Genomic DNA, 26,051 nt, shown 5'->3' with positions numbered 1-26,051 from the left:
TCCTTTCCTAACGCTGCAGAGGAAATTCTGTTCCTCTTTTTGCAGTACTCCCTTACTCTGGGGCAGTGGTTTTAGGAAGTAGGAAGTACCAGGTAAGCTTTTCCATCTCTTTCTGGTCACCCTGAGAGCACATCCCTCTAAGTCTTGTGAGTTCAGAGTGACTTTATTATCCAGAGGGATTTTTGGAGCTTCTTGACAGCAGCAATTCTTGACTGGTGCTCAGATTTCAGTACCAACTGTGGTTCATTTTTGGCATACATTTTACTGGTGGCTAGTCCCCTTTTATTATCACCTTTTCATTTGCCCTAAAGTCTGAGCTGCTCACAGTGCTGAGCTATTTCCTTCTTTCCTTCTTTTTTTTCCCCATCCTTTTACACACAGACATTTTATTCATGTAGTCCCTTCTGTTTGCTATTTGTCTTCCTTGCTTAAAACCCAAGTGCTGGTTAGTTTTTGGATGCATTATAGCTGCAGCCCCCAACTTGCCTTTTAAGCTGTAAGCATGACTAAGGACAACAAGACAGTATTTATTTTCTTTGTTCTTTCCATTGTGTTTATATTCATTTATTATCCTGTCTTTTAAATGAAAGGTGTTCTGTGCAGCTGCTGACTCTCTCCTCTGTCTCATAAAACTTCTCAGATACTTGAGGCTATAAAAACCTAGTTGTAATCTGGTTTGGGATTTTCTTTAGAGATTTGTTATCTGTGTGCTGCCCGTAAAAAATGTGTTAAAATAATTTAATTCATTGTGAATTTTTGTTCATTTCTCTGCAGTAGTTCCTGCAGCCAGGTAAGATGACTGCTTGGTGAAGAATTGCCTGTCTCTTCACTGTGTGGATGTGCATTTTTATCATCTCAACTTCCTTTGCATGTTTTCTTATCGCTGTCTTTTTGTGTTTGGGAAAACACATTTTTTCCTAAAGTTGAGGGTCTTGTCTGTGCTACAGGAATTGGAGACCAGCAAATAAAATCTGCAGGTTTTAAACAGCACATCATGACGAGTAGGATTAAATTTTGGGGTACTGCACAGTGGGATGGTATCGAAGTTCAAAAAGGGGGCGAGAACAATAAAGGAAGAAAAATACCATTTGGTTTATTTTTACAAAGGCACCACATTTGATTCAAAAAGAGTCTGAGATGGAAGTTGCTGGAAAGATGGAGAATATCCTAAAAAAGTTTTGATATGCCTTTGTCCTGCTCTTGTATTTTCCAAAGGCATCTGCCTTGGCTGCTGTTGAAAAAGGAGTGCTGGGCTAGATTAGATTTGGTCTGACCCACAGTGACTGCTGAGAATAGTGGCTTTTTTTGAGGCATAGCAAGTGTCTTTATAAAATGGAATATTTGTGTACTCAGTGCAAAGTGTGGTGATGTACAAATGTTAACAATGTAGGTGGGTGTTCAGGAAATCCATCTTCTGCATGACAAGGCAGTTAAGTTTCTGTGCACCAGGAATATTCAAATGCGCTGCAAATTATCGACAGAGCGAATTCACTGCGCCTCAGAACCTGCTGGGTAAGTCACCTTACCATGCACAACAGAACGTGGGTTTAATTCACCAACTGTTTAAATATGACATTCTTCACAAGGCAGCCTCAGCACTCAAACCTTGGGCGCGTGTTAAATTTTAATGGAACATCTTCGATTAAAATGGAGCTTTTGGAGCTCACACTGTTCATATGCAAAAAATGGTTATCGTCATAAAAATCCCAGGAGGGGAGCAGAAAAATGCAATAAAATTTCACACTGTTTAATGTTCATCACCCTCGGGTATCCAGTAGATTTCCACTAACTAAATGTGAATTCCATTTGCTTTAGTAGCTGAATCTGCCTTCTCAGGCAGCTTGCTTGTGCTGCTGCCCATGGTATCTCTTAGGAGTATCTTCTTTTGAAATGCCTTTGTATTTCTTCAGATTTCACTCTTTAAGAAATGTAGCTCAGTTAAGTGAAGTGGTTTATTTCCAGTGTCGTGTCTGAGCATCTTCTGTGGGTTTGTTTGATCAGTTCTTGGCTGCTTTTCCTCCTTAGCTCTGCACAGCCGTTGCTTTGTGGCAGGGCTGTAAGGAAGCAGAAGGCAGTTCTTTGCTCTGCATTCCCTCCTCATCCCTACTAGATTGGTAAATCACAGCCATTTATTGGGAAATCTAATACATGGCTCAGCCCCATAAGGTTAATCTGTTTTATCTGATAAAATACACTGTGTGTTATTACCTGCCAACCTTGACCACGGGTTACTGAAAGTGCTAAGGTTATCAGAAAACTGCTGATTGTTATTTTTGGCTTTCTCATCTGTATTCAAAATCCCACCCCCCCACTCTGTGTCCTGGGCTCCTTTGTCAGGACTTGTGTCCAGATTTCCCTTTGCAAAGAAGTTGATGCACCAGGATGGGTGAAAAACACAAAAAGAGCTTTTGCTGAAGCTCTGCTGTCACTGAGCAGCACCACTTGATTGCCACTTTGGAAACCACAGGCCCTGTGTGTTGTCTCCAGCATTGCTTCTTCTCTCAAGGCTGGGAATAACTGATTTCCCCATCCATAACACAGCAGCAGAACCAATTGGTTTTGTGTTCTCTCATTTCTCTTTTGTTGTCTGAAATTAAGGTGATTTTTCCCTCTGAGCTGGCTTTTCTGCAGACCTATATCTCTCATTTATTGTACTCATGCACTGAGGCTACTGATACTGAAAGAAAAGTTAGCTCTGTCTTCTTTCTGACAGTTCTTTTATGACAATTCTTGGGCTTTTGGGAGATATGGTTCTTTTTTACTCTCTTTTTGAGAGAAAATACTGTTTGTGCCTGAAAGTTCAGTGGAGAAACATCTGGGTTTTCAGTCTTGTATGTGTCTATAGGCGACCATGCAGGTCCTAGTGCCAGATTTTTTTGCATGTTTATCATATAAACAGTGTACATAAGGAGGACTGTGCCAGTATTATTAAATACTGTGTTGTTCAGATGAGTAATAGAGGTACAGGGGAGGTTAAATGAATTGCCTGAGGTTAAGCTGAAAGCCTGAGGCTCAGTGTGGCTTTGAACTTAGATCTGCTGAATCCCAGATAAGAGCTCTAACCTGTTAATTCTTCTTCTTAGATCTGTTCCTGCTGCAATTAATTTATAACTGTATCATCAAATGCAAAATATTTCAATGGCTAAACACAAAAGAGTTGTTTAATCAATTTTAGATAGAATTTACTTTTCAGAACTGGACAACCACTAATAAATATTTTCAAAGTATTATGGAAAGTGGAAAACACATTGCTTTTAAGTCTTAAGTCTGTCTTCAGGTTAAAGATAGCCCTGATTCTGACTGTGCACACCCAGTTTCCTGGGCGATTTTAGATCCTGTTTTGATTTCCTGAGGCTGCAGGTGACCACTCAGGAGACACTTCTCTGCCATGGTGACTGTGGTGAAAGCCTGTTCTGTCCTTGGGACAAGGACACGCAGTGGTAGGACGAGGCAGGATGGCTTTGAGCTGGAAGACAGCAACTCTGGATTGGATATTGGGAAGGAATTCCTTCCTGTGAGGGTGGGCAGGGCTGGCACAGGGTGCCCAGAGAAGCTGTGGCTGCCCCTGGATCCCTGGCAGTGTCCAAGGCCAGGCTGGATGGGGCTTGGAGCAACCTGGGATAGGGGAAGGTGTCCCTACCTGGGGCAGGGGGTTGTAACTGGGTGATCTTTTAGGTCTCTTCTAACCCAAACTCTTCCATGATTCCATGATTCACTGGATTGTTTGATCAAAATAAGGATAGGTCTTCCTAAAGTGGACCAAACTGCTAACACTGTTGTTCAACACTTTAGTTTTCCAAAGTAATTTTCCCTTTGAATTGTTTTCTTGTTTGTTTGTCTCTTTATTTTTAAAGAATAAATTTCTTTGCTTCTGCAGTGTAACTTTGGTGTTAATTGCTTATCTCCCAAAGCTTCAACAGGTAATTGGCTGAGAGTTGACTCTGGCAGCCACAGCTCAGTGTGTTCTCAAGTGGCTTCTCATGGATTGCATTTGATGTTTTTTTAAAGAAAGTCACCTCTGCTGGTATCTGGGATTTGAGACATTTGAATAGGAAACAGTGGCTATATTTGTGGCATTTTTTAGGGAAACCAAGCTTTTGCCTCTGCTCCAATGTGTCCAGAGCCCATTTAGTACTGCAGGGAGATGAATTCCTTAACACTCCTTGTTTCTCAGAAGAACATGACTCCCTAGATTCAGTGTGGTAACAGGCACTGAGGAGATTTTCAGCTCAGGCTGCAGAGAAATGTCTGTTTGTCTGCCTTCAAAACACTATAGAAGAATTCACCGTGTTTTGTGATATTGGGAGTTTTGGTACTGAGTTTTCACTACTCAGAATGAAACTGTGTAATAGATGCTGGAGGCTTAAATTTCTTAATTGTCCCTGTGCATCTACTTATTTTTATAATTACTGTCTATGTGTCAAAAATGTATTACTGGAAATAGAGTATCAAAGAGCCTTTTCCCATTTGAATGAGCATTGCTAGCAGCTGTCATACACGGTATAAAAACTATAGAGGTAATTTAGCTTGGCCCAGCATTTCTGTTCTCTCTATATCAAAGTCTGCCATTTCAGCCTCATTTTCCTTGCAATGGGATTATGTCCTTTATTACTTTATTTGGGTGGAGGATGAAATTCTTCAGCCTTTGTTCAGTCCATGGAGCTTCCAAGGTGTCATGGTCTGAAGCAAGAGATTTGCAGCTGGGTTTAGTTAGAAATGACTCCTGGTTGCTCAGTCACCATAATGACTCTGTTTGGATTTTAATGCCCTTGCACCTCAGCTCCCTGCATGGAAATAATGTGCTGTTTCACAAAGATGAAAGGGGAAGAAAATGGTTTTGTAATGTTTCTGCAAGAGATTCTCCTTGAAAAATGAGATGAGGAATTTGTGAATATGAGGGGCTCTTAGCATTTCAGCATAGAATGGCTTTTTGTCTCATTATGGGGGGGGGGGGTGCAGTGCACTGTCTGACCATGGGAAATGTCAAAAAGAGAATTCCTGAATCTGTATATTACAAAGTTTTAATCTAAACTTGGTTCTGTATTCATTTGGAAAGTAAGAATGTTGGATCTGGACTGTTTGTCACAGCTTAACTACAACATGGCAAGAACCTAACAAATTTGGAGTTTTTTTTTACCTTTATTTCAATCACTTCATAATTTTTTTTTCATGTAGAGAAAAGCAATTTGAGGGGAAAAAATAAGAAAAAAGGGGTAAAACCATCAAGTTCTTTGAGTAAGTCATTAGGATAGAACTAACTGAGGGTCATGGATCTTGGTCTTACTGTCCTGGTCCTTGCATGCAGAGTTATGTGCTCTGCAAACTGCATCTTGTGGCCGTGGCTGCTGGCAGCTGAGAACAGGTTGCTCAGGGGAGAGCATCACTTCACACCTTTTTTTTTTTTTTTTTTCAAAAAGCTCCTTTTTCAGTGTCCTGGAGTGATACAGAAATACAGGGGATTAGTTCTGTTCTTGCCAGCTCAGGTAAAACCCTTGGTCAGGAGCCACCGAGCTTTGAAATGAATACCTAAAAACTGTGCTACAAAATGTGAATCCTGCTGGGTTTGCTGTCCAGGAAAGGCACTGGCAGGGAGGAACTGCCACAGAGCACAGCCAGAGAGAACCCAAAATGATGGGAACAGCCCAACCACCAGCCAAGCCAGGAGAGGTCTGGTGGGCTGTGGATGTAACACAAAATACATTTCCCCTTTTACACTAATCTTTCCCACATCTGAGCAATGTCCTGGATTGGATTGAAGGGGTCACCATCTAGTTCCCTTAATTGCTGTGATTCAGAGGCAGGTTTGGAGATGTCTTCTCTGGTCAGCACACACTGCTGCCTGCCTTTGCTTTTCAGGCTTACTGTGCCTCGGGTGGAAGCAAAGCAAAGATTATTCCTTTGTGTGTAAACACAAATAACGTTGTCTTTGGTGTTTGCACACAAATTGGTGAGGCTGAATGCTGTCAGTGGGGCTCCGTGTGTCGAGTGGCTTTGTTTAACTGAGTGTTACTGCAAGCTTACAGTTGATTGAAAACTTCAATTTCCTCTTTCCTAGGCTGCACTGTTAGCCATAGATGTAATACTTTAAAATATGACTTGATGTGCATATGTGTACACATGCAGACTTCAGATTAGAGAGTAAAATGTATAATTAAACTAACATTCAATGTTTAAGCTACTCAGTCAGCAGCCTTCTGGTTGTGGATGTGTTTCTAAGTTGGACAGGTCAGCAGATGGGACAGCTACTACAATTTTTGTAGTAGTTTTTGTCACCAGTCAAACTCTTCACTGCACAGGGGTTAGGGAATGAATACATTTGGGGAACATTCAGAATGGAGGGAAAATGCCAGGTTCTAGTCTCAATTCCAGGCACAAACCAGTTTCAGGACAGCTGGAAGTTTCCACTGAAATTATCCATTATGAAATGAATTTACATCTCTCTGGTTAATTAGCACTACTATCCACAGCAAACACATGAAGCGAATGGGAAATTTTCACTCTTGTTTTCGAGCCGTGTCTGCAGGCAGTGTAAAACTGCACAGACCACGTGTGTGTCAGGGGACCCTCCCAAGCATATGAGCTCTGAATTTAATGGATTTTAAAATACTTTAAGAAGAAATGTGGCTGGATGAGAAATGTCAGTGTCTCCTGCAAACCAGTTTGGGCTGGATCTTCATCTGAATTGTTCTGAGGAAAGGCAACCCACGCCAACACTTCTCCTGTACACAACACAAAAAGAGTGGAGAAACCCTGCTTGAGATACAACCTTTGCTTGAAAATCAGAATAGAACCTCATCTGCTCAGCTGGTCCTTAGGAGCAGACTAAGCTTTGTGTTAGTGCTGTCACAGTTGATGGGACACAGAGGAAAGCAAACAGGAGTCTAGAGCCTACCTTTAAAACAGTAAATTAGATGTTCCTAAAGGCAAGACATTTACAGCTATTATAGTCTCATATTTATTTGCAGGCTCATTGTCCTTGCAGTTGCATTTAGATCTGCTGCTATGCTATTAAATGTGATATTAGGTGGTTTTGCCCTGTTTTTGGAGGCACTGGGTTTTCAGATTGATTTTTAAAAATGCAGGGCTACCAGCAGAACCTCGTATTTGATGACACTCAATATCTCTGATTTTTTTTTTTTAAATCAATGCACACTGAATCTTGTGCAAAACCACACTAATTTCTTCTAATGAAACTGTAAGGCTGACACCTGTAATCTTCTCAGCACTCCAGATTTTACCTTTTGGAGGCAGAACTCTTGCACACAGCGCTGGTAACTTGTGCTGCCTAGGATTTCTGTCTGGCCCTCGCTTGGAAATACAGTGAGAATAACCACAATTAGTTGATGTCAGTTGATCTAGGTTTTCAGGATTCAGCAGGGAATCTCATGAAGGCAAGCAAAGATTGTTCAGGCATCTGCATGGATTAGTTTTTCCCCTCTACAGGGCTCTCTCCTGCCTGCAAGATTTGTCTTGGGATGTTAGTGGAGACAGGCACTGCAATTAGCTTAATATAAATAAATTTGATGTTATTGAACACGATTGCTTATGATGTTTCCATAGAAGCTTGAAGAAAAAGGGGAATAAGTACTGGAAGTTATTTGAATATTCAAATATTGGTACTCTGCCTTTTGGTATTTTTCAGGGAGTAAACTGAGTGCCTCTGCTCGTGTCACTGCCCTGCTCTGCACCAGCTCAAACCTGCCAAGTGCTAAATGCAGGATTTTCTACTTAACAGCCTGGTGTAAGACCTCATAGGAAGCTTATATTTGCTTGTTGAAACGGAATTGCCAGCAGTTTTCTTAGGGAATTAAAAGGAATTAGGAAAAAGCCCCACCAATATGAAAATTAAAATCCAGCAATGTGCCAATCTAGGCCATGCAGGCTGCAACCCTGCCCCTCATTTGAAATAAATGCTGAGGACCTGGTTAAATTTAGTCCTCAGTTGTGGGCAAAACTGAAGATATTTCTCTTATGTGCCTTAGGTTAAAGCAGTTGTATTTTCTGTTGCAGCACTGGAGTAAATAAACCAAAATAAGCTGGTAGTAGGCTCAGAGAGGTGAGGTGCCTCATAACCAAAGGAAAATTCCATACTTTTGGTATTGCACAAACATTTCCTGAATTACTGGTATGTCACAAGACATTATTCTTGCACTGTATCTAAAAGCCAGGCATTACTCTGTGCATTCAGTCATGGCTGTTATTGCTTGTCTCTGACAGTTTCACTGGAATTCTGCTTGTCTTGTGGTTACCTTGGGAAAGGATATGTTTTAATTTCAGATGCAGTCTTATATTTCAGCTTAATACTTTAATTCAACCTTAAAAAATCCACTCTGAGGACCTGACAGACAGTATCTTTTTGCTCAGCCTTTGTTCTGTGGATGGTGGCGTTAGAAAATCAAATATAAGTTTCTCCTCTGCTTTAGAAATATCCACTTGCCCACATAATCTTTGTAAATGTTCTCTGTGCTATAGTTAACAGTGCTGGTTTGAAAGTTCAATGCAATGTAAATGTTGGATTGTGCCTGCATTCTCTTTAGTTTCAATGCTTTTATCCCATGCACTGCACCAGAAATGGATGAACTGTTTCACAAATCCAATTAAAAAAAAGAAAGATGAACTCGTGAAGCTGGTTTTATTCTGTAAACACTACTGCTAAAATACAAACATTAATTCTTCTTACAAGGATTCTTTAATCGATAGAAATGTCTCTATACATTTTTTATAAAACTATTAAAACAGACATTTCCCTAGACTGTCCTGCCTTAATAGAAGCACAAATATTGGAACACCAAGGTCCTGAAAATGAGAGCATGAACAGCCTTGGAATGAATTGGTTATTGTTGTCTAGAGCTAGAGAAGGATCAGAAAAATACTGATGAAATCAGCTAGATTAGAGTTTTAAAATATTCCTGTATGAAGTTTGTCATAAGTAATTACAGGCTTATGGATTTTCAAATCATTCTCAGGTTGTTAAATGTATAAATGCTATCAGTATCTAATAGCTGGAGCTATGGAATCCATTTTCTCTAAATAGATTAATGAATTCAACTAAAATTGATTTACTGTTCAATTGATTTAAGTGATTCCAAGCAGACGTGTCAATATATATTCATTTTGAGGTACTAAGAATATCATAAAATTAGCTAAAGACCAGAAAACATTTACTCATTTGGGCATGCATGCCATTAAAGCATGATCTCTACACTATAGAGTATTTGGATACTTTAACAGGTTTCAGGGTTTGCTGGTTACTGCTTTTATTCAGTTTGAGAATAACTTTGAACAGCCAGAACATCAAAGAAAAGCCTCTCCCAGGTTAGCAGCCTGTCAGTTCAGCCAGTGTCATCCACAAAATAACTTCTGTAAAATCCTGGTGATTTTGTGTGTATCTTAACTATACTCTCCTGTTGTTTTTTCTTGTCTGGCTTACTTGCTTGGGTAATTTAATTATTATTTCTATTTTACTGGGATTTTTTTTTTCATTGATTAAAAGAATAAAGAATGAAGGCCATATAGAGTTGCTGTGATAGTTATCTTTTCCATATAATCTCATGTATCTGTAGCATTTTAGAAAGCCTGGGAAGCACTTGCTGGCTGTTCCTGGCTGTACAAAGGAGCCCCTGCAAATATTCTGTGGTTTGGAACATCAGCTGTAGCTGGTACAGCTGCTGTGTGCAAAGCATCACCAAATCACAGTCAGCCCACAGGGAGCTCTGCTGGCATTCAGGGGTGACACTGTTGCTGTTGAGGAAAAGAGATATTTTCTATAGTCTCACAAGGTTGTTGTGAATTAGCATTAAAATTATCAGTTTTCTGCTTGAGTTCCATTTTAAAGTTTTTAGAAAAAGACTTCTTTCCCCCCTTGCTGTATTGATGAATTTGGTGAGAGGGTTTTGCTTAAGGTATTTGTGCAAAATTTTAGCTATTGCAAATTAGTTTTTGCACTGCTTTCTGTTAATGAATCCACCTAGACTAATACTCCAGTGGTGTGTTATTGCAGTATTTGAGTCAAAGTCCTTATGGTAACAATGGATTCCTCGTTTTCAGCAAAAACCTTGCTTTGCTTTGCCTTATGCTGCTAAAAGCTGGTTTACACAACCTACTAGCAAGCTAATTTATTGTGTCTATCTGTTGATGTTTCTTCATCCTTCAGTAAACTTTGTTTTCTGTACTTGTTGAATGAAATCCGGGGGGAAATTGCACCCTTTCTTCTGGGCCACTGGGTGCATTTCTGCTGAAATACCTGGCTAACCAAAGCAACTGCGACTTGTAAATTCTCCTGCCTCAGAGTGAATTAAATGACAAAGGAAAGATCAAGACATGGATGCTTGGTCACTGCTTTCTTCCTTCCAAAGAGTGGTGAGGACAGAAAAATTCCCTGACTGAAGATGATCAGTGCTGGAAGCTGGATCTGGGAACACACATGTTTTGGGAATGTTTCAGCAAGCACTGCCAGAACCCAGGAGTCTCAGATTTTACTCAGACCAACGCCTTCTTCCCCCCTTTTGTTGTCATTCCAGAGATCTAACAGACTCTTGAATAAAGGGTACAAAATTGTTTCTTCTTTTACATTTAGTTCTTCATCTTTCCTGCTTCATTTAAAGCTGTTTTTCTGATCTGCATTCGTGTTTCCGTTTGTTCCCATGGGAGTGATTAGATGGTGCCAAAGCACAGAGAGCAGAGTCCTTGAAGCTGCTGAATGGGGAAGACACTTTACTACGAGAGAAGTGCCCTGGGACATGAATTGCTTTAATTAAAACCTTCAGGCAAAAGTTACAAGTCTCAAAGTACATCTCATGTAAATCAGATGGCAGTTCCTTACTGTTTTTTAATGTTGTTTGATGTGTATTACAGTTGAGCAAATCTGTTTTGCAGCAGTTATACACCTTACAGTATAAATCTGTATTTTCATATTGCCCTAAAGATATTAAGAAGCCTTTTTATACACAGGAGTCAGAGCCCCAAAAGCAGCATTTTGTGTGTGAGAGCAACAGTTGGAGGCTAAACACTGTTAAATTGACTGTTAAAAAAAGTGATTTTGCAGTAACTTTGGAAGTGGGAGTCTCTCTAATGGATTGCAGAAGTAAACAGGTTTCTCCAAGACCTCCTGTGATTATACACACAGGAAAAGCCCCATCAGAGAAATCAGACAGCATTTAAAAATATGAGAAAAAATTAATGCTTGCAACTCTTGCGATGCTACAGAGGATAAAACAGTACAGATACTATTTAATATGCAATGATAAGTACTGTGTTCTTGTGTGTCTCTCCCTCTGTATATATATATATTTACACACTGCACATATAACTGTAGATATATTTCAGGTGCAGGAGTTTTCTAAATCTCTGCCAGCAGGGAGATGCCAGGCTCTGATCTGAGAGTTTCCACTCAATATCCCACTGGGGTTCCCTGTCATGCCTCCAGTTGCACTGGAGAGCAGAACACCCCTCTCCCTCTCCTCTCCCCACTTCAAAGTGCCTGATACTAAACCTTAGGAATAATGACAAAAATGATTCATTATGAATAAGTTAACCTAGGCTATATAAAGCTTGACTTCTTCTGTCTGCCTTGCTGAGTTTGATGTGTATTTCCCTTCCAGAGAAAAAGAAAATCCTGCACAGAATAGCCATGGGCTTCTCTTTATAAGATGTCTGCTTCTGCTTAAGTGGGCTGATGGTAGATTGGAAGCATTTCATTGCTGCTGATGGCAAAGTGATACTTCATACTTCACTGGAGATTTCTGAACTCCATCAGTCCTTTACTGCTTGCAGTCAGCATGGCTTAGCAGTTGAAAATTAAGGCTGGAAATAAAATAAATTAAAAAAAAAAAAAAAAAAAAGGAGGCAAAATTTCAACCCTGCCTCTGAGGAGTTTCGCTGCCTGGCAGTGGAAAGTTTGCTCACCTTCTGCATTAATATTTTGCTGTTACCAAAATGGCTACATCTGCACTTACAGAGGGAGAAACAGGTGAATACTCTTACACTCTCTGGATAAACAAAATAGCATTTAGATATCTTAGTTTAATGTCCAGGTGTCATGCCCATCAGCCAGGCACTTTGTATCTTCAAATACTGTCCCAGTAGGTGTTGTTATTTGCACACAGGCAGACTAAACTTATTTGTCCCCAGTGTATTCCCATCCCTGTTAACATCCCAGATATTTGCTTTGTGAATTTCCTGTATCAAAACTCCTAGGCTGTCCTCTGCTGCCACAAAATCCTCCAACTGCCTTTCTTTGGACAGCTGGTGGTATTAATTGTGTGGTGGACCTCAAACAAGGATATTCTGCCCAGTTACATGTCTGGCTACTGGTGTGGCAGCAAGTATTATTAGTAGTTATTGTTGGGTATTGATTTGCATTTTCCAGCTGCCTCTCATTGAAGGCCATTAATGAGCCATGTAGTGATTGGTTTCCTTTTCTGCAGCTTCAGCAGAGATTGATGGACGCAAACTCACAACCACCAGGGAGATGTCCCAAAATAGCAGCCCTGGTGTCTTGCTTTGTATCCTCTGGCAGCAGGACTCTGGCTGGTCTGTGGTCAGGGCTGGTGGTGGGATTTAGGTGCAAGCTAAATGGTGGTGGCTCTGTTTAATTTTGGTTCTTCCTGTGCTGTGTCTTTGTGATGGAAGACGGAGTGTCTCCAGGATGTCAGTGTTGGTGTAGTCTCTGTGCTGGGCATGTATAAGGCCGTTGATTTATGGTTCTATGAGGCTCTTCCCCTCCTGTTGTAGACAAGCTGGGTCACCAGGTCCCACATCCTCCAGCTCTGTGGATCCTGTGGCTGATGGAACACGGTGTTGTGCTTGCCTCTGGTGGGAGAGGGGAGTTTGTATAGCAGATTTGCTCAGTACCTTGCTGTGCTGTGTAAGCAAAGAATCCTTCTATCAATTCATACAAGAACTAACCCTGCCTTTTTAAAGGTCATTTCTGTCTCAGTCAGCTCTTAAAGTTCAAGAGGAAATAAACTGCTTAGAGTTGGCATTTTTCAAGTCAAGTGTCAACTTTTCAAGCCCCCGAGCCAGTGAATACTGGAGGAAGGAGAGATTAATAAGTGAGCTGCTTGCTTGATACAGTGATTGTGCAGAAACGTTGCCTTTTTTCTTTTCTCTTTATGGGGCTTTGGAACGAACATCATTGAAATATCTTACTTTCTCCTTTTCACTTTACAATGCAAAAGTACCCAGAGCTCTTTAGAAGTGCTTCTTTTCTCATTAGTCCAGTGACAGCGAGTGGGGAGTTTGTCAGCTCCACTGAAGTAGGACACAAGGAACATTTTATGACATTGCCAATACTAAAAGCTCCTTTAACCAGAGATTCTTATTATCCAGTGGGAACAAAACTCTGTCTCAGAAAGCAGCCGAAGGCTGAAGTCTCCAAGCAGGTGCCTGCCCTTAACTGCATTGACGCCTATTCCCTTGCAGGGGCTGGTGGATCGATAAGGAAATAACCAGGAGGATTGGGCTGCATTAATCAGCTACAATGGAGGCAGCAGGGGAGATGATGAGGGAAGACAGCTGGCAATCGAAGGATGTGCTGAGCACAGCTCATCAATTGGCTGCCAAAGTGCCTCTATTGAGCGTGGGGGTCCTGGGCTGGGGGAGACCAGCTCTGATTGTGCTGGTGGGCAGCTCCAGAGCCAGCTGTGTCTCCCAGTTACTACTTTTGGTCTTGGCAACTTTGTCTTGTCCATTTGTTTTGCTGGCCCACCTAAAGTCCCATTGAAGGTTTTCTTCTTTCCTTCTTAAAGGAGTTTGCAGAAATAAACACATTAGTGGCATTGTCTTGTCTGCTGTACTTTAAATAAAGTGTCATGGTAAGAACAGCTTTTGAAAGTGACAGATAAATGAGCCTTGCCAAGTATCTCTGCGTGGTTACCCTGTCCCTGGAAGTGTTCAAGCCAGGCTGGATGGGGCTCTGACAGCCTGGTCTGGTGGAGAGGGTCCCTGCTGATGGCAGGAAGGTTGGAATGGCGTGATCTTTGAGATCCCTTCCAACCCAACCCATCCCATGGTTCTGTGGTATTCCACACCATATGATGTCATGCTCTGCTGGGGTTAAACCAAGACAGTGATGAATTCAGGTGCCACAGTGCTGAGGGCAGAAACGTTTCCCTACACCTGTTGAGTCCATGCTGGGCTATCATCCTGCCCCTCCAACATGGAGCTGGTTGATGTAGGATTTGTGGTGCCAACTGGCTGATATCAGATTACACTGAACAAAGCATTTCTTTTATGAGTGATGCACAGACAAAATTACTTGGTAGCCACATCTTTAAATCAATTTCCTTGTCACTGCTTCACCACAAAAAAAGGGGATCTGATTTGTCTGCAAATGTAGCGATTTTGAAACCTGAGCCTGCTGTATAAAGGCTATTTACATGTCCACCTAACTGGTTTTTCTATAAGTATTCACGGCAAAAAGGTTGCATTGAATGTAGTATCATTTTATTAAACACTTAAAAATATCGATGCAGAAGAATTGGTGTAACAGGGCTATAAATACAGTTGTTCTGGCAGTTCTTCAATGGTGACAGCTTTATTCCCCTTGCCCTGTCTTGGTTTATGAGTTCTTTGACCTAATTTGGGGGATTAAAATTAGAGGAAGATGGGTCTCTGTGCCCTGCATGTAAATCCTAATAATGTCAACAGTCCAGTGGAAGACTGACATAGTGCTCTGGATTTCTAGGTGGAACAGGGAAAACAACAATCCACAGGATGTTTTAGGAATGGGGTTAGCAGGACTTCACTGTAAATCTGATTTGGCCATAACCTCTTAATGGGGAAAAAATTCCAGCTTGGGAATGGGGTCTGAGGAAGCTTTTGTTTTGCCTCTGCTCAGCTGCCCAGACACAGCAGCTCTACATATTCCCTGGGTTTGCAGAGAGAGAGGCTGCACAGCCACTGCAGGAGGAATGGCAGATATTCCTGGTGTGACAGTCGAGCTTGGAAAGATCCCAGTTTCTTTAGTCTCATTATGTGACACCAGATGGCTGGAGACCAGCTCTTCTCTGCTTCGTGGGTCTGCCTGTGCTTATGTACATGCCCAAAATGGATTTGTATGAATGTAAAATAATAAATTGGGATGAAGCTTACCCCACAGTGGATGTTTTTGGTGCAGGTTCAGCTAACACTACTGTTTTGCTTCGCTTCATTCTTGTTCTTAGATATAGGGGTTTGCTTTTATGTTTTGCTGTGGGTTTGTGTGTCGTTGGTTTTTTTAAGATTTTAAGCACTGTTTTCCCCTTGAGGAAAATAGGTACTTGAAAGCCAAGATCAGGATTACAAGGTGAAGCTCTCAGGGGGTAAGAAATCCCAAATTCAAGTCATGGGACGTCTCCTTAGTCTGTTTTCCTACAGCATGCATCATTCGTGTTTCACTTGGCAGAGATGCTGGACTATGTTGACTTAATGAGCAGCTATTAATGCTTTTCTACAGAGGTTTTTAATACTTTATTTGTTATTTCTTATACTAGTTCTGTTATACTACATGTAAACTGAGGAAAAAGTGTAGCCTTATTTTTGAAGATGCCAATATGGAATATTTAGAACATGTTCTTTCAAAACACTGACCCAAGGCTTCATCTGGCCTGAGTAGCTGCTACTGATTTCAGCAGCAGTGTCAGTGCCCAGCACCAAGGGCTGCCCAGTGACTCAGCACCAAGGACTCCTTCGAAAAGGTCATGGTTTCACCAGGAGCTCTGGCAGAGGCAAGAATTGCAACCAGATTTTTTTGGGAGACTTTCAGTTGCCTTAATGTGAGACCATTCTCTTCAAGCAATTTCTGTGCTTCATTAATCTTCCAGATTCTGAAGCAAATGAGGCAGAGATCCTGCAGAAAACAGATGCAGTTAGCAGTGAATCCTGATTTGTTGTTAGGGCATGGTGGAAAAGATCCTACACTACCATGACATCTTGTTTGTGCCCAAAGACATGGTGGGACTTGGAAAATCCGTGGTTACAGGTCAAGTTATTTGGTCATGGAGATTTTAAGATCTTTGCAGACTTAAAATGCATCTATACTGAGGATCTAAGGATTAGCAGGTCTGTTACAATGCTGTGCTTAATATGGCTCTTAATATGGCTTGGGTCCTGGTAGACTGCTTTGACATGAGCTGAGTCAAAGCAGGTGGGAGGCAGATATGAGATGGAGTTAAATTGGTGCTTGTGAGAAAGAAAAGCCAAGAGCAGCAGTCTGGCAGAGTGGCACAGATAGCTGAGTGACTTTACAGTCATTCCTGTGCTTTTATCTCTGCCACTGTCCCATGGGTGAATGCTGGGGGGTAGCACTTAATTGTTTGGGTTTATTTGTTGTCAACACCACGAATTCTCTTCTGAGTCCCTAGTGAAAACTGAGACAAGTTTTCATCATATAACCTGGAGGGGTTTTCACTGACAAAAGCCTGATCCTGAAATGCTGAGCCACAGCTTTGGATTTTAGTCAGAGTTATGGTGAGGGTCCATGACTGAATTGTTCTGCAAAAAATACTTTAGACAATTGTGTTTCTGTAAATTTGTTCAGGTAGTCTTAGGTTCAGATATTAAAAAAAAAAAGTGACTGAGCAGTAATATACAATCCTCATTTCAATCCTCATTTCACTGTGGAGTACTGTAATGCACACTGGAAATGAGGTCTCATTGGAAAAGGTAATTTGAAACAGATCCGCAGAACCTTCACAAAGCTGTAATGAGTCACCAGTCTGGGAGGACTCACTTGCTATATTGCAGTGGAGGGTTTAATGTTTTGTTATTCTCATCTAAACACTTTGACCCTTCTTATTTTATTAAGATAAGCCATTATCCAACTGTCAAGAGCCTAGAATTTCGGCAGATTTGTTTGCTGACAAGTTGGTTCAGCACAACCATTCTCCTACTCATTTCTTTCACCACTTCAAGCAAATTTTCCTCTTCTTTCCTCTTTATCAGTCCTTTATTCTTTAGAGCTCCTCAGCTCTCATGCTATTCCCAGATGACTTTCCCACTCTCTTGAAAAGTGTTGGTTGGAATGTATAACAGAAATTGGAAATATCCTTAGTCACTCGTGTTCATGTTACCAGTTGCCTGTGTGGTGTGGCTGTGCTGGAGAGTTGTCCCAGTGACTTGACACTTACTGGGAGAGAGAAGAGTTACTATGTGCACTTTATAAAACAAATAATACTGGATTGGTTTGAGAAAGCCATGCAATGCCTTTACTTGGGACTTGTGCAACAAACTGAAATCCTTGGGATGTGAATTTGGGGCTGAGTGGTGGGGAAGGACAGAGGTAGGCACTTAATCCCTGTAGAGAGAGCAGCAGAAAATACTAGTACAAAAAAGAGTGAGAAGTTTTGACTTTCTTCATCACATTTAGGCACAGCCATGAGTCCCTCCAGCCCACAAGTGTGATTATAGATTGGTGACTGGTGGGGCCAACTGCATTATTCATTCTGGTGCAGTCTGAAACGAAATCATCGAGGGCAATTTTCTGTGTCACACTTCAAGGTCAGATGAGAGTATTTATTATTCCTTCTCTGTTTATCTGTGAATGCAAATTGAATTTAGTGATTCAAATTGATGAAATGTTAGAAATATAAAACTCATCAGAGCCGACACGAAGAGAAATTACTGGGTAGAGCTGGCCAGTGACTTCACCAGCCCATGTACAGGCCTCTGTTTTGATTAGTAATTATTTCAGTCTTTGGGTTTTCTCATTCAGAGTTTTGTTTCAGTTGTTGTCATTTTTGTTTTCAAAGAAAAAAGTGTAATAACACTTTGAAGCATTTAGAATTTGAATTAGATGATGTAAATTAAGCCAGCTGCAGAGAGGATGCTTGGATCCTGGCTGGAGAAAAGGTTTCCTTTCAAAATTCTTCTTTGGGGGCTTCTTTGTTTGTTTTCCTCTCTCCTTTGACAGTTTCATTTCTCCAGTATTTTACTCCATTGTGCGGGATGCTGAAATCTGGGTGAGGGGTGATAGAGAAGGGAGCAGACATTTGGCATCTTCTGGTGCTGAAGCTCCACACGTTCCCTCACTGACAGCATCATCCACAGGCTGACCTTCCTCATGAGCCAGGGTTGTTTCAGGAGAGCCAAAATTAGGAGCTGCAAATGAACACAACTTCTGATGAAATAATGGGAGTGGAGATTCTCCCCTCCCAGCTCCCTGTGATGTGTTTTGAACGTTTCAGTGACCGTCTTGGCTTGGTGTGGTTGGGTCAGTCTGTGGTCAGGGGGCACCTGTGGGTATTCTGTTCCCTGCACTGTAGGAAAGACACCTTAAACTTGTTCTTATCTTAGAATGGGAGTAGAAAATCCTTTTCAGTGAATGCCCTTTTAAAACAGTCCCATAATTGCCGAATGCCACATGCAACTGATGATACAGGGAGAGATGACACATGCTGTACTGGCTATATTCTGTGTTAATCATCACAGTGGACTCTTGGTTTTAATTCCTGCTTTTTAATTACTTACATTTTTTAAAGAGCATTTAGTATATGCTCCTCTCCAAGCACTGCAAAGGGAATCTGTTTGCTCAGGGTGTAACTGATGTCTGACCTGTTGTTGATTCAGAACAAGAGCCATGAGCATCTGCACATACCAAAGGCCCTTAAAGATCTGCCTGCATAAGCTAATATTAATCACTTTGTTTGTTCAGATATCAGAATAATTTCTCCTGCAGCCAGTTGCACTGAAGGCAGCAGCATTTTCAAGTGCAGTAAGCGCACAGCCAGCAGTGTGGGCTCAGTGGTTTTTAAATACCAGTAGAAGTTTTATTTGCCAAATAAATGCCTTTAGGAGAAGCTTTGGCCTTATGAACATTTCGGGTTTAGAAGCTTGGGAAAAGGACATTTATGCCTGTAGTTATCTCCCCCTTGAAATATTTTTCATCCCAGAATTCAGTGATGGATGTTGAAATTCCTGATGTTTCCACCTAAAACCAAAACAAACCACAGACGTTCCTTATGTGTTAAGACAGTGCTTTCATTCTCATCTTGGCGGTGGTGTGGAAGGCGTGTTTAGAACTGTGACAGTGATTCTCACCTCGAGTGGCTGATTGAGTGTCTGTCCAGGTGGAGTCTGTGCATTTTGGCCACGTTCCTGGGCTGGGCTCCTTTGGGTCTCTGCTCTCAGCACAGCCCCGAGTGCTGCAGCGTGCTGACCCTGTAATGGAAGGAAGCACAGGGTGCCTGATGTGCATTTATTTTAGTGAATCTTAACTCCTGCCAGTCAATTATGGCCATTGTATTGGGGCTGGGGCAGAAAATGTGTGCTATTTCTTTTCTCTAACTGCTCACTTTGGTGGAACTGCGTTTCCGGGCCTGATAGTTATGCTGCTGGTTAGGGAGTAAAATTAAATACTGTCTCACAGATAAAGCATTGTCAGTGTACCAATAAAGCTCCAAATGTCTGCTTCTTACTCACTTCATCTGGCCGCACTAGCAAAATAATTCTTTTTATGTTCTTCTCTCATTATAAATTCAATATGATTTGAATCTTCCTTGTATGTCTAGCGGCAAGATGATGTATGATCTGTTTACTTTTGAATGAGTTGTGATTTATGGAAGCCTGATGCTGGTGAGTTATACAAAAGATCTTTGAGAAAACGCAAGGTGTGAACCAAAAAAAAGTTTGCAGATATTTGCTGAAGACTTGGGAGAAACAAATAAAAAGAAGAAAGTGTGTTTTCCTACCAACTCTCTGTAGACCATTTCATGTAGTATTTTGTGTAGCAGTATTTCACGTGGCTCTCTGTGAGGCACGCTTAAAGCTTTAAATAAAATATAGCCCCTGTGATAACTTCTACAAAAGATGTTCATATTTTGTATCATTTCTCTTTCTGAATGTAGTGAGCAAATAGCTAACACAGACCTGTTTGCCCCCACAGCTCCCACAATCCCAGGGGTAGGGAAGGATTTGAGGGCAGGGGAGGGTGACAATTCTGTCTGTGAAGAAGAAAGGAAGCACAAAGAGATGCCAATATTACTGTAGTAAAAGTTAGCACCCAAACCTCTAAATGTTGAGCTGAAATACTTGTAGCACTAAAGTCTTCTCCTCCTTGATAGTGGTGGTTTTTCTAGTTTACCTGCCTTAAATGCTGAAGTAGTTCAGGCAGCTCCATCTGTAGCTGTGCTCCCAGAGCTCCTCTCAGTCTTTTCAGCAGCATTTTGTAATGGATCAGATTTTTCCCTTTTTAACATACAATGGATATTTTTCTGTTTTGCCCAGCCTCAGCTTTTCTTTCCTGTGTCCTGTCCCTATTTAAGTCAGACCATTTTCATCTTCTCCTTTCTGCTTTTCCTTTTTAATTCCCGTCCTGGGTGGTGCTGAGGCAGGTTTGGCAGAGGCTGAGGGGGAAAGTTGTGTCAGAAATTGGAGGTTGGAAGAATCCTTGCGGGAGAGCACAGACAGGGATGTCCTGCTGCTATCCACTGGAAAATAAAAGACATGCTGGAGTTACCCTGTTTTTGCTTATGCCTTTGTGTTTGCTCAGAAAACCTGTGGGGGAGGAACTGGAATGAAAAATAACATTTTTGTTCAGCCCTCTGTTTATCAGTTTCCAGCGTGGTTTATGTGCGTGCGTGCGGGTTCATTGAGATGCCTGCGAGTTGTCAAGTTTCAGGAACGGGTGTTCCTTCATCCAAATGTCTTGTTACAAAACAATTTCCCCTGCTCCTTTTTGCCTCATTAGCTTCTGCATTAACCCTTGTTTTTTTTTCGGACTCTGACACGAGGATGTTGATGGCTGCAGCGCGTTTCTCTTCTCCGCTCGGCGTGTGCCACGGCGCTGTCACCGTGTTCTCCCTCCCTGCTCCCTCCCTGTTCCTCCCATCACACTCTGCTTTTCCCTTTGATGTGCTCTCCCTCCTGACAGCTGGCCCTGGTAGCTACACGTGTCTCCTCCTCTCCTGAGCTACAACATGACCCAGACAGTGTTGCTCCTCTAATTGTCGCTGTGGACCCCTTGTCTTCCTCCCACGTTCACACACAGACTGCTTCTGGCATCCTGTTTGCTTTCCCTGTTTGGTGTTTTCTTATTTGTTAGTAACTCTGAGGGGGTAACTTGGCTACTGTAAGGATGGAATGACTAAAATAATGTTTTATGGATCACTGGGGGGGCGGAGGGGAAGCTGTCGGGCTGCTTTTGTCATTTTTGAAGGAGATTATTAAAATGTATCTTATAGCTTCAGTATTCACTGTGTGCCCTCATTGTTCTCAGTCTTTCAAAGAGTATTCTGGAAAATGAAGTTTTATCATTAAGATTGCATTAAAGTGGATTACAGAAGGGAAGAGCAAAATATGAAGAGTCTCAAACAGCTCAGAACAGAAAGATGCGGGCATCTCATTCACTGGGATGTGGCACAAGGAACATTAATAGGCTGATAAACAGAAATGACTTTTTCTCTTTAAGGCTTAAAAGGTTTACTTTGAACTTGCAAAGATTTTTTAAAATGCCACTTCCCCAAGATTATGTCGAATGGAGAACTTTGTGCCTCTTTTATTTTAGTTTTTAATGCTCATATTGAGTGAGCAATTACTTCTGGAAAGCCACAGGTGTCATCAGGGTGGAAGAACAGTGCACAAGTCTGGCTTTACAGGCTTTTGCTTCTGAGCACCTACTTGCAAATCCTGTCTTGTGTCAATAAGAAATAGAACTTTCCTTTTGGATTTTTCCTTATAGAAGCAGCTCATGTTGTATTTGGTGCAGTTTCTGGAAGAATTATCAATCTACCCAAAGAGAGGAAGAAAGGGTCTCAGTAATGTACTTTGGCATGGTGTGGAGAGTTGTGAGGAAGTTGAATTTCACGCCTCCCATAGCAAGGAAACCTATGGTAACAGTTCAGGGATTTTGAGGATTGTCCTCGCTTTCAGAGGCATCTCTGGCATTTGAATTTTAGGTACATTAACATCACATTTGTATTGAGGCTGAAATATAAACAGATGAAGATGTTATTTCCATGCAGTGGCTAAGGAAATTGCCCATTTGTCTCTCTTTGCTCAACTTCTCTCATGTTTTAAAACTGTTGTTTTCCAACCTAGCTGGAGAGTTTTGAGTGTGGCTGAATGTCTGTGCTCTCCATGAGATGTGAATCTGAAATATTTTTCATTGTTTTGGGAAGGAAACCTAGCACATATCTCATTTTTCTTCGTGAATGTCAAATCAATCATAATTTGTCGGTCCACTCAACATTTATAGCAGTAAGTCACAATATTAGGAGATTTAAAAAAAAAAAAAGATTGCTCCATTGCCTTATCAAAATGTTTTGTAATAATCAAATGTGAGATTTTTGCTGTTTCAGGGTAATTAATGTTATGTTTGCATTTTTTTCTTTTGTTCTGACTCTAATCAGGACAAAGGTTCTTTGATAAAGTAAAAGGTATTAGCAGCAAGGTTTCTGTAGTGTGATTTTAATTATAATAACACATATATCAGAGTTAATGAGGGTTTTGTACTTATATTTACCCCATGCATAAAAAGGAATATTGTTGAACGAGCTGTAATAAGTCTTAAGGCAGAAATTGAGGTTACCAGGAATTACCCATCCTTTCTGCCCTGTTTGAGGACTGACCTGCTGCAAGCTTGACAGGCTGACCCACAGCATGTTCCATCACCAGAGATGTTGCTCTTGGCACAGGTTCCCTTCTTAACTGATTAATTAAAACAGCTCCAAGGAAGTAGTGGTGCCCTGGTAAAACAATTATCCAGCTTCAAATGCAGATGTGAAGCATTGATCAACCTTCTCACCTGAATACAGCAGTGAAGAGATTATTTCACAGTTCCCAATTATTAAATTGGTCTGTGAATGGTTCCAAATTGAACTGGAGCTTCAAACAGGTTTTAATTCAGCCAGTGCTTAAAATAAATACTTTTTTCAAAGAGAAGGATTTTGAGGTAGGGAGAGAGCTGCTTTGGAATTCTTGTGAATTCCTATGTACATTTCCCAAGAAATACAATTTGGTGACCTGGCAGGGCAGGTTGTACTTGATTTATGCTAGAAGTGTTCTTTAAGTATTCCCTTTTGGATCTGTCTAAACAGTACCTTAACAATAGTGCTATTTTATTTAATAGCATTTTAATTTATTTTCTTTCAAATATAAGGATGAATAAGACCCCTTGGAAGCACTCATAAATTTTCCAGTGCTGTTTCTAGCATTAGAGAAACAAAGTGCTTCTGTTCCTAACTAAGCTGGAGATGTTGAGTTTGATCTTTCTTGATTGCTTGAGGGTTTTTTCCTTGTGTGCAATACTTTTATTTCATGTCCTGCTCACTCATTAAATACTTAGTGCAGTCTTGGATAAACTCATGGTATTTAAATTGTGAACTCACTCTTGATCACTTTTATTTTGTTATTGATCAAGTGCTTTGCCAGCAGTTGATGTGTGATGAGCTGCTCGGTGTGAGCCTTGGACCAGCTGCCCCTCAGTGTCCCAGCAGCAGGCTGTGGGGCTGGAGGCACACATGGAGAGCTTCTCCAGGAGCACACAGATAACTGAGCACCACCACAGCGTGCTGCAAGGAGAACTGAGAAGGAGAGGGCTCAGGCTGTTCTGGTTTAACTGAGAGTCATGTCCACAGCTCAAAACAAGTGCTAATCACCTGCCCTCAGAAGACATTTCTCTTCCACACAGGTTGCTGGCAAGAGCAATGTGCAGGTAGTGGCTGTAATTACTTGCTGAGTGCTGTCTCTCAGTCAAAACAGATCATATCAAACCTACTTTTTTTTCTGCTTTGCTAGGAAAAAAATGAAAAGATGCAGTAGAACCCAAGATCATGCATTGTTTGTTGAAAGCAAGGGTCGTTCTCAAAGGCAAACAGATTGATTTTGAAACAGATGTGCATTACTTCAATGCTTCATACATGTGAGGTTCCAGTAATTGTCTTGTGCTGCACCAGAGGGAGGGCTGTCCCTGGGGTGGCTCTTCTCTCATATCTTGTTCTGCCAACAGCTGATAATGAGACTGCAGCTACCCAGTGTCCAGTGGCGCGGCCGTCAGATGGGAGTGACGGGTGGTGGTCATGCCTCTCCTCTGAGGCTCTCCTGATCTCTGTGATGGTGGAGACTCAGGATCTCACAGGTCTCTCTTGTCTTCCCTAGTGCCCGGGTGCTGGAGAAGGCCCGGCAGCAGCTCCAGGAGGAAATCCTGGCTGTGCAGAGCCAGCTGTTGGATGAGAAGAAGAAACGAGAGTACCAGGAAGCGCTGGTCAGGCGGCTGCAGAAACGTGTGGTGCTCCTCACCAAGGTGAGTTCCAGGGCCACGTGTGGAAAAAGCCCATGTCCTTATTTCTTTCTGCCAGGTGCAGTCTTCCCTATTTCTTCTTTGTTCACCTCTATAACTGGTGCTACAAAATTGTTCTGGGGTCTTTGCATAAAGGGTGCCGTGGGAGGCAGGAAACCTGGTTATAGGGCTTCATTGGATGGAAGCACCAGTGCCTCCTAAAGCTGTGCTCGTGTTCCCCCAGCTGGGCTCCTGCTGTGCTGAGGATATGTGACTTTGTCTGAGCCTTGGCATCGCTGTGAGGGCAGAGAATTGAATCATGTTGTTGCTGGAATGTTTTGAGCCACTGAAGGGAATTTATAATGGCTTTGGCTGCATTGCCTCCTTTCCTAAAGAGAACGAAGTGGCAGCACCTTGTCAACTGTTCCTGTGGAAAAACAATTTACAGAGAGTAAGAGATTTGCCTTCCTCTTACGCTGGAAGTCTGTTCAAATGTAATGGCAAGCACTAGACCAGTAAATTGAAAATACGTTTTAAGATTCTTTCTATAGAATATATCAAAGGGGTCTGCATCATCCTATATCAGGTGTGCTCTCATGATGAAATTCTATACAATAATTCTGAAGTCTGCAGAGCATTGAAAATTTTATATTAAATCCTGAGAGCTCTCTTTCCACAAAGGGAATAATAATTTGTTGTAGCCAGAATGAGAGTTACTTCACTTTCCAAGAATGCTCCTTGCAAAACTTCCCTCATCTGAGCAATCTCCCTGGCGTTGTAAAGCTGCTCACGTAAATGAGCTTATGTGTGTGCAGAAGGTCAGACCCCAGTAGTCAGAGCTCATGAGAGGGAGCCAGGCACATCACCACGTGGGGAGGCAGGAGGGGAAGGAGCTGCTGTGGTGCCTGAGCCTTGGGCTTTGATTTTCAGTGTCAACTAAAGCGTTTTGATCGATTTTAATTGCGCTGCACCCAATTTTGTGTAATTCCCATGTCATTGTTGAGCCAAAGAAGCTGTGATGTATGGTGCAGTAAGCAGGGCTCTTGAAGCATGAAGCAGCCACTTTACAAGAGGATATTCCATCAGATCTTCTGCCTGCAGAGTGTGATGCCATGGAGAGTCACAGTAGTGTGAAGAGAAAAATGACAGTGCTTCTTTCAGCCTCACTCTGAGTCAGGGTGGATGGACCAAACCCTCCATGGAAACAGAAAAGGCATCTCCCAGCCCTTCTCCTGCCCTCAGCAGCAGGCAGCTCTCTGTAGTGTTCTAGTTTGGGACTGCCATGGCTGCAGAAGACACAGGTGCATACTGAGCCAAATAAAAACCTGTCTTCATAACCTTTCCAGCTGTCTAACATTGTGCTGGACTGCTCAGCCCTGAAGGAAGTTTCTCAGATGGTTTCTAAAATATTCCCTTTGTTAACTTATTTCCAGTGCTCAGCAGAAAGACTTTTTGTTATAGGACACAAAAATATCATTACTTTTCTTTCAGTATGGGACAAAGCCACAACACTACTTCGTCATGTGGTGGATTGTACCCTTATTTGTATGGAAAGACAAACCTTTGCTTTGTTTGCTGTGCTCCCCCTGAAGAGGAGCACAGGAAAAGTTGGAAGTGTTCTTCATCAGACCATGACAAACAAACTTGTGTTTTGAACAGGGAAGGTTTTCAGTGTGCTCAGTGATTCATCAACTGACCTGTTTTGAAGGAATAAAGACTTTGCTGTTCTCTGAAAATTTATATTCCATCCAGAGAATGCTGGGGTCCTTTGTGTAGAAGTACATGCATTATGGTGCTTGGACAATCTATCCTCAGCAGTGTTTCTCCTGCTGGTTGCTCTTCTCATGCAAAATCAGAA

General features: G+C 41.7%; 1 protein-coding gene across 1 annotated transcript in view; it reads left to right on the top strand.

Annotated features, from left to right (window-relative positions):
* Window positions 1–26,051, top strand: part of MAD1L1 (mitotic arrest deficient 1 like 1) — a 355,712-nt gene that overhangs the window by 77,895 nt on the left and 251,766 nt on the right. Inside the window, exon 11 of the mRNA XM_066329740.1 lies at window positions 24,073–24,217. Within this exon, the coding sequence (XP_066185837.1) occupies window positions 24,073–24,217 (145 nt within the window). The remainder of the gene's footprint in view (window positions 1–24,072; window positions 24,218–26,051) is intronic.

This window comes from Sylvia atricapilla, chromosome 15, assembly GCF_009819655.1.
Source record: "Sylvia atricapilla isolate bSylAtr1 chromosome 15, bSylAtr1.pri, whole genome shotgun sequence".
NCBI lineage: Eukaryota > Metazoa > Chordata > Aves > Passeriformes > Sylviidae > Sylvia > Sylvia atricapilla.
Note: the sequence above shows the minus strand (reverse complement) of the source record. Positions and strands in the feature narration are given on the sequence as shown.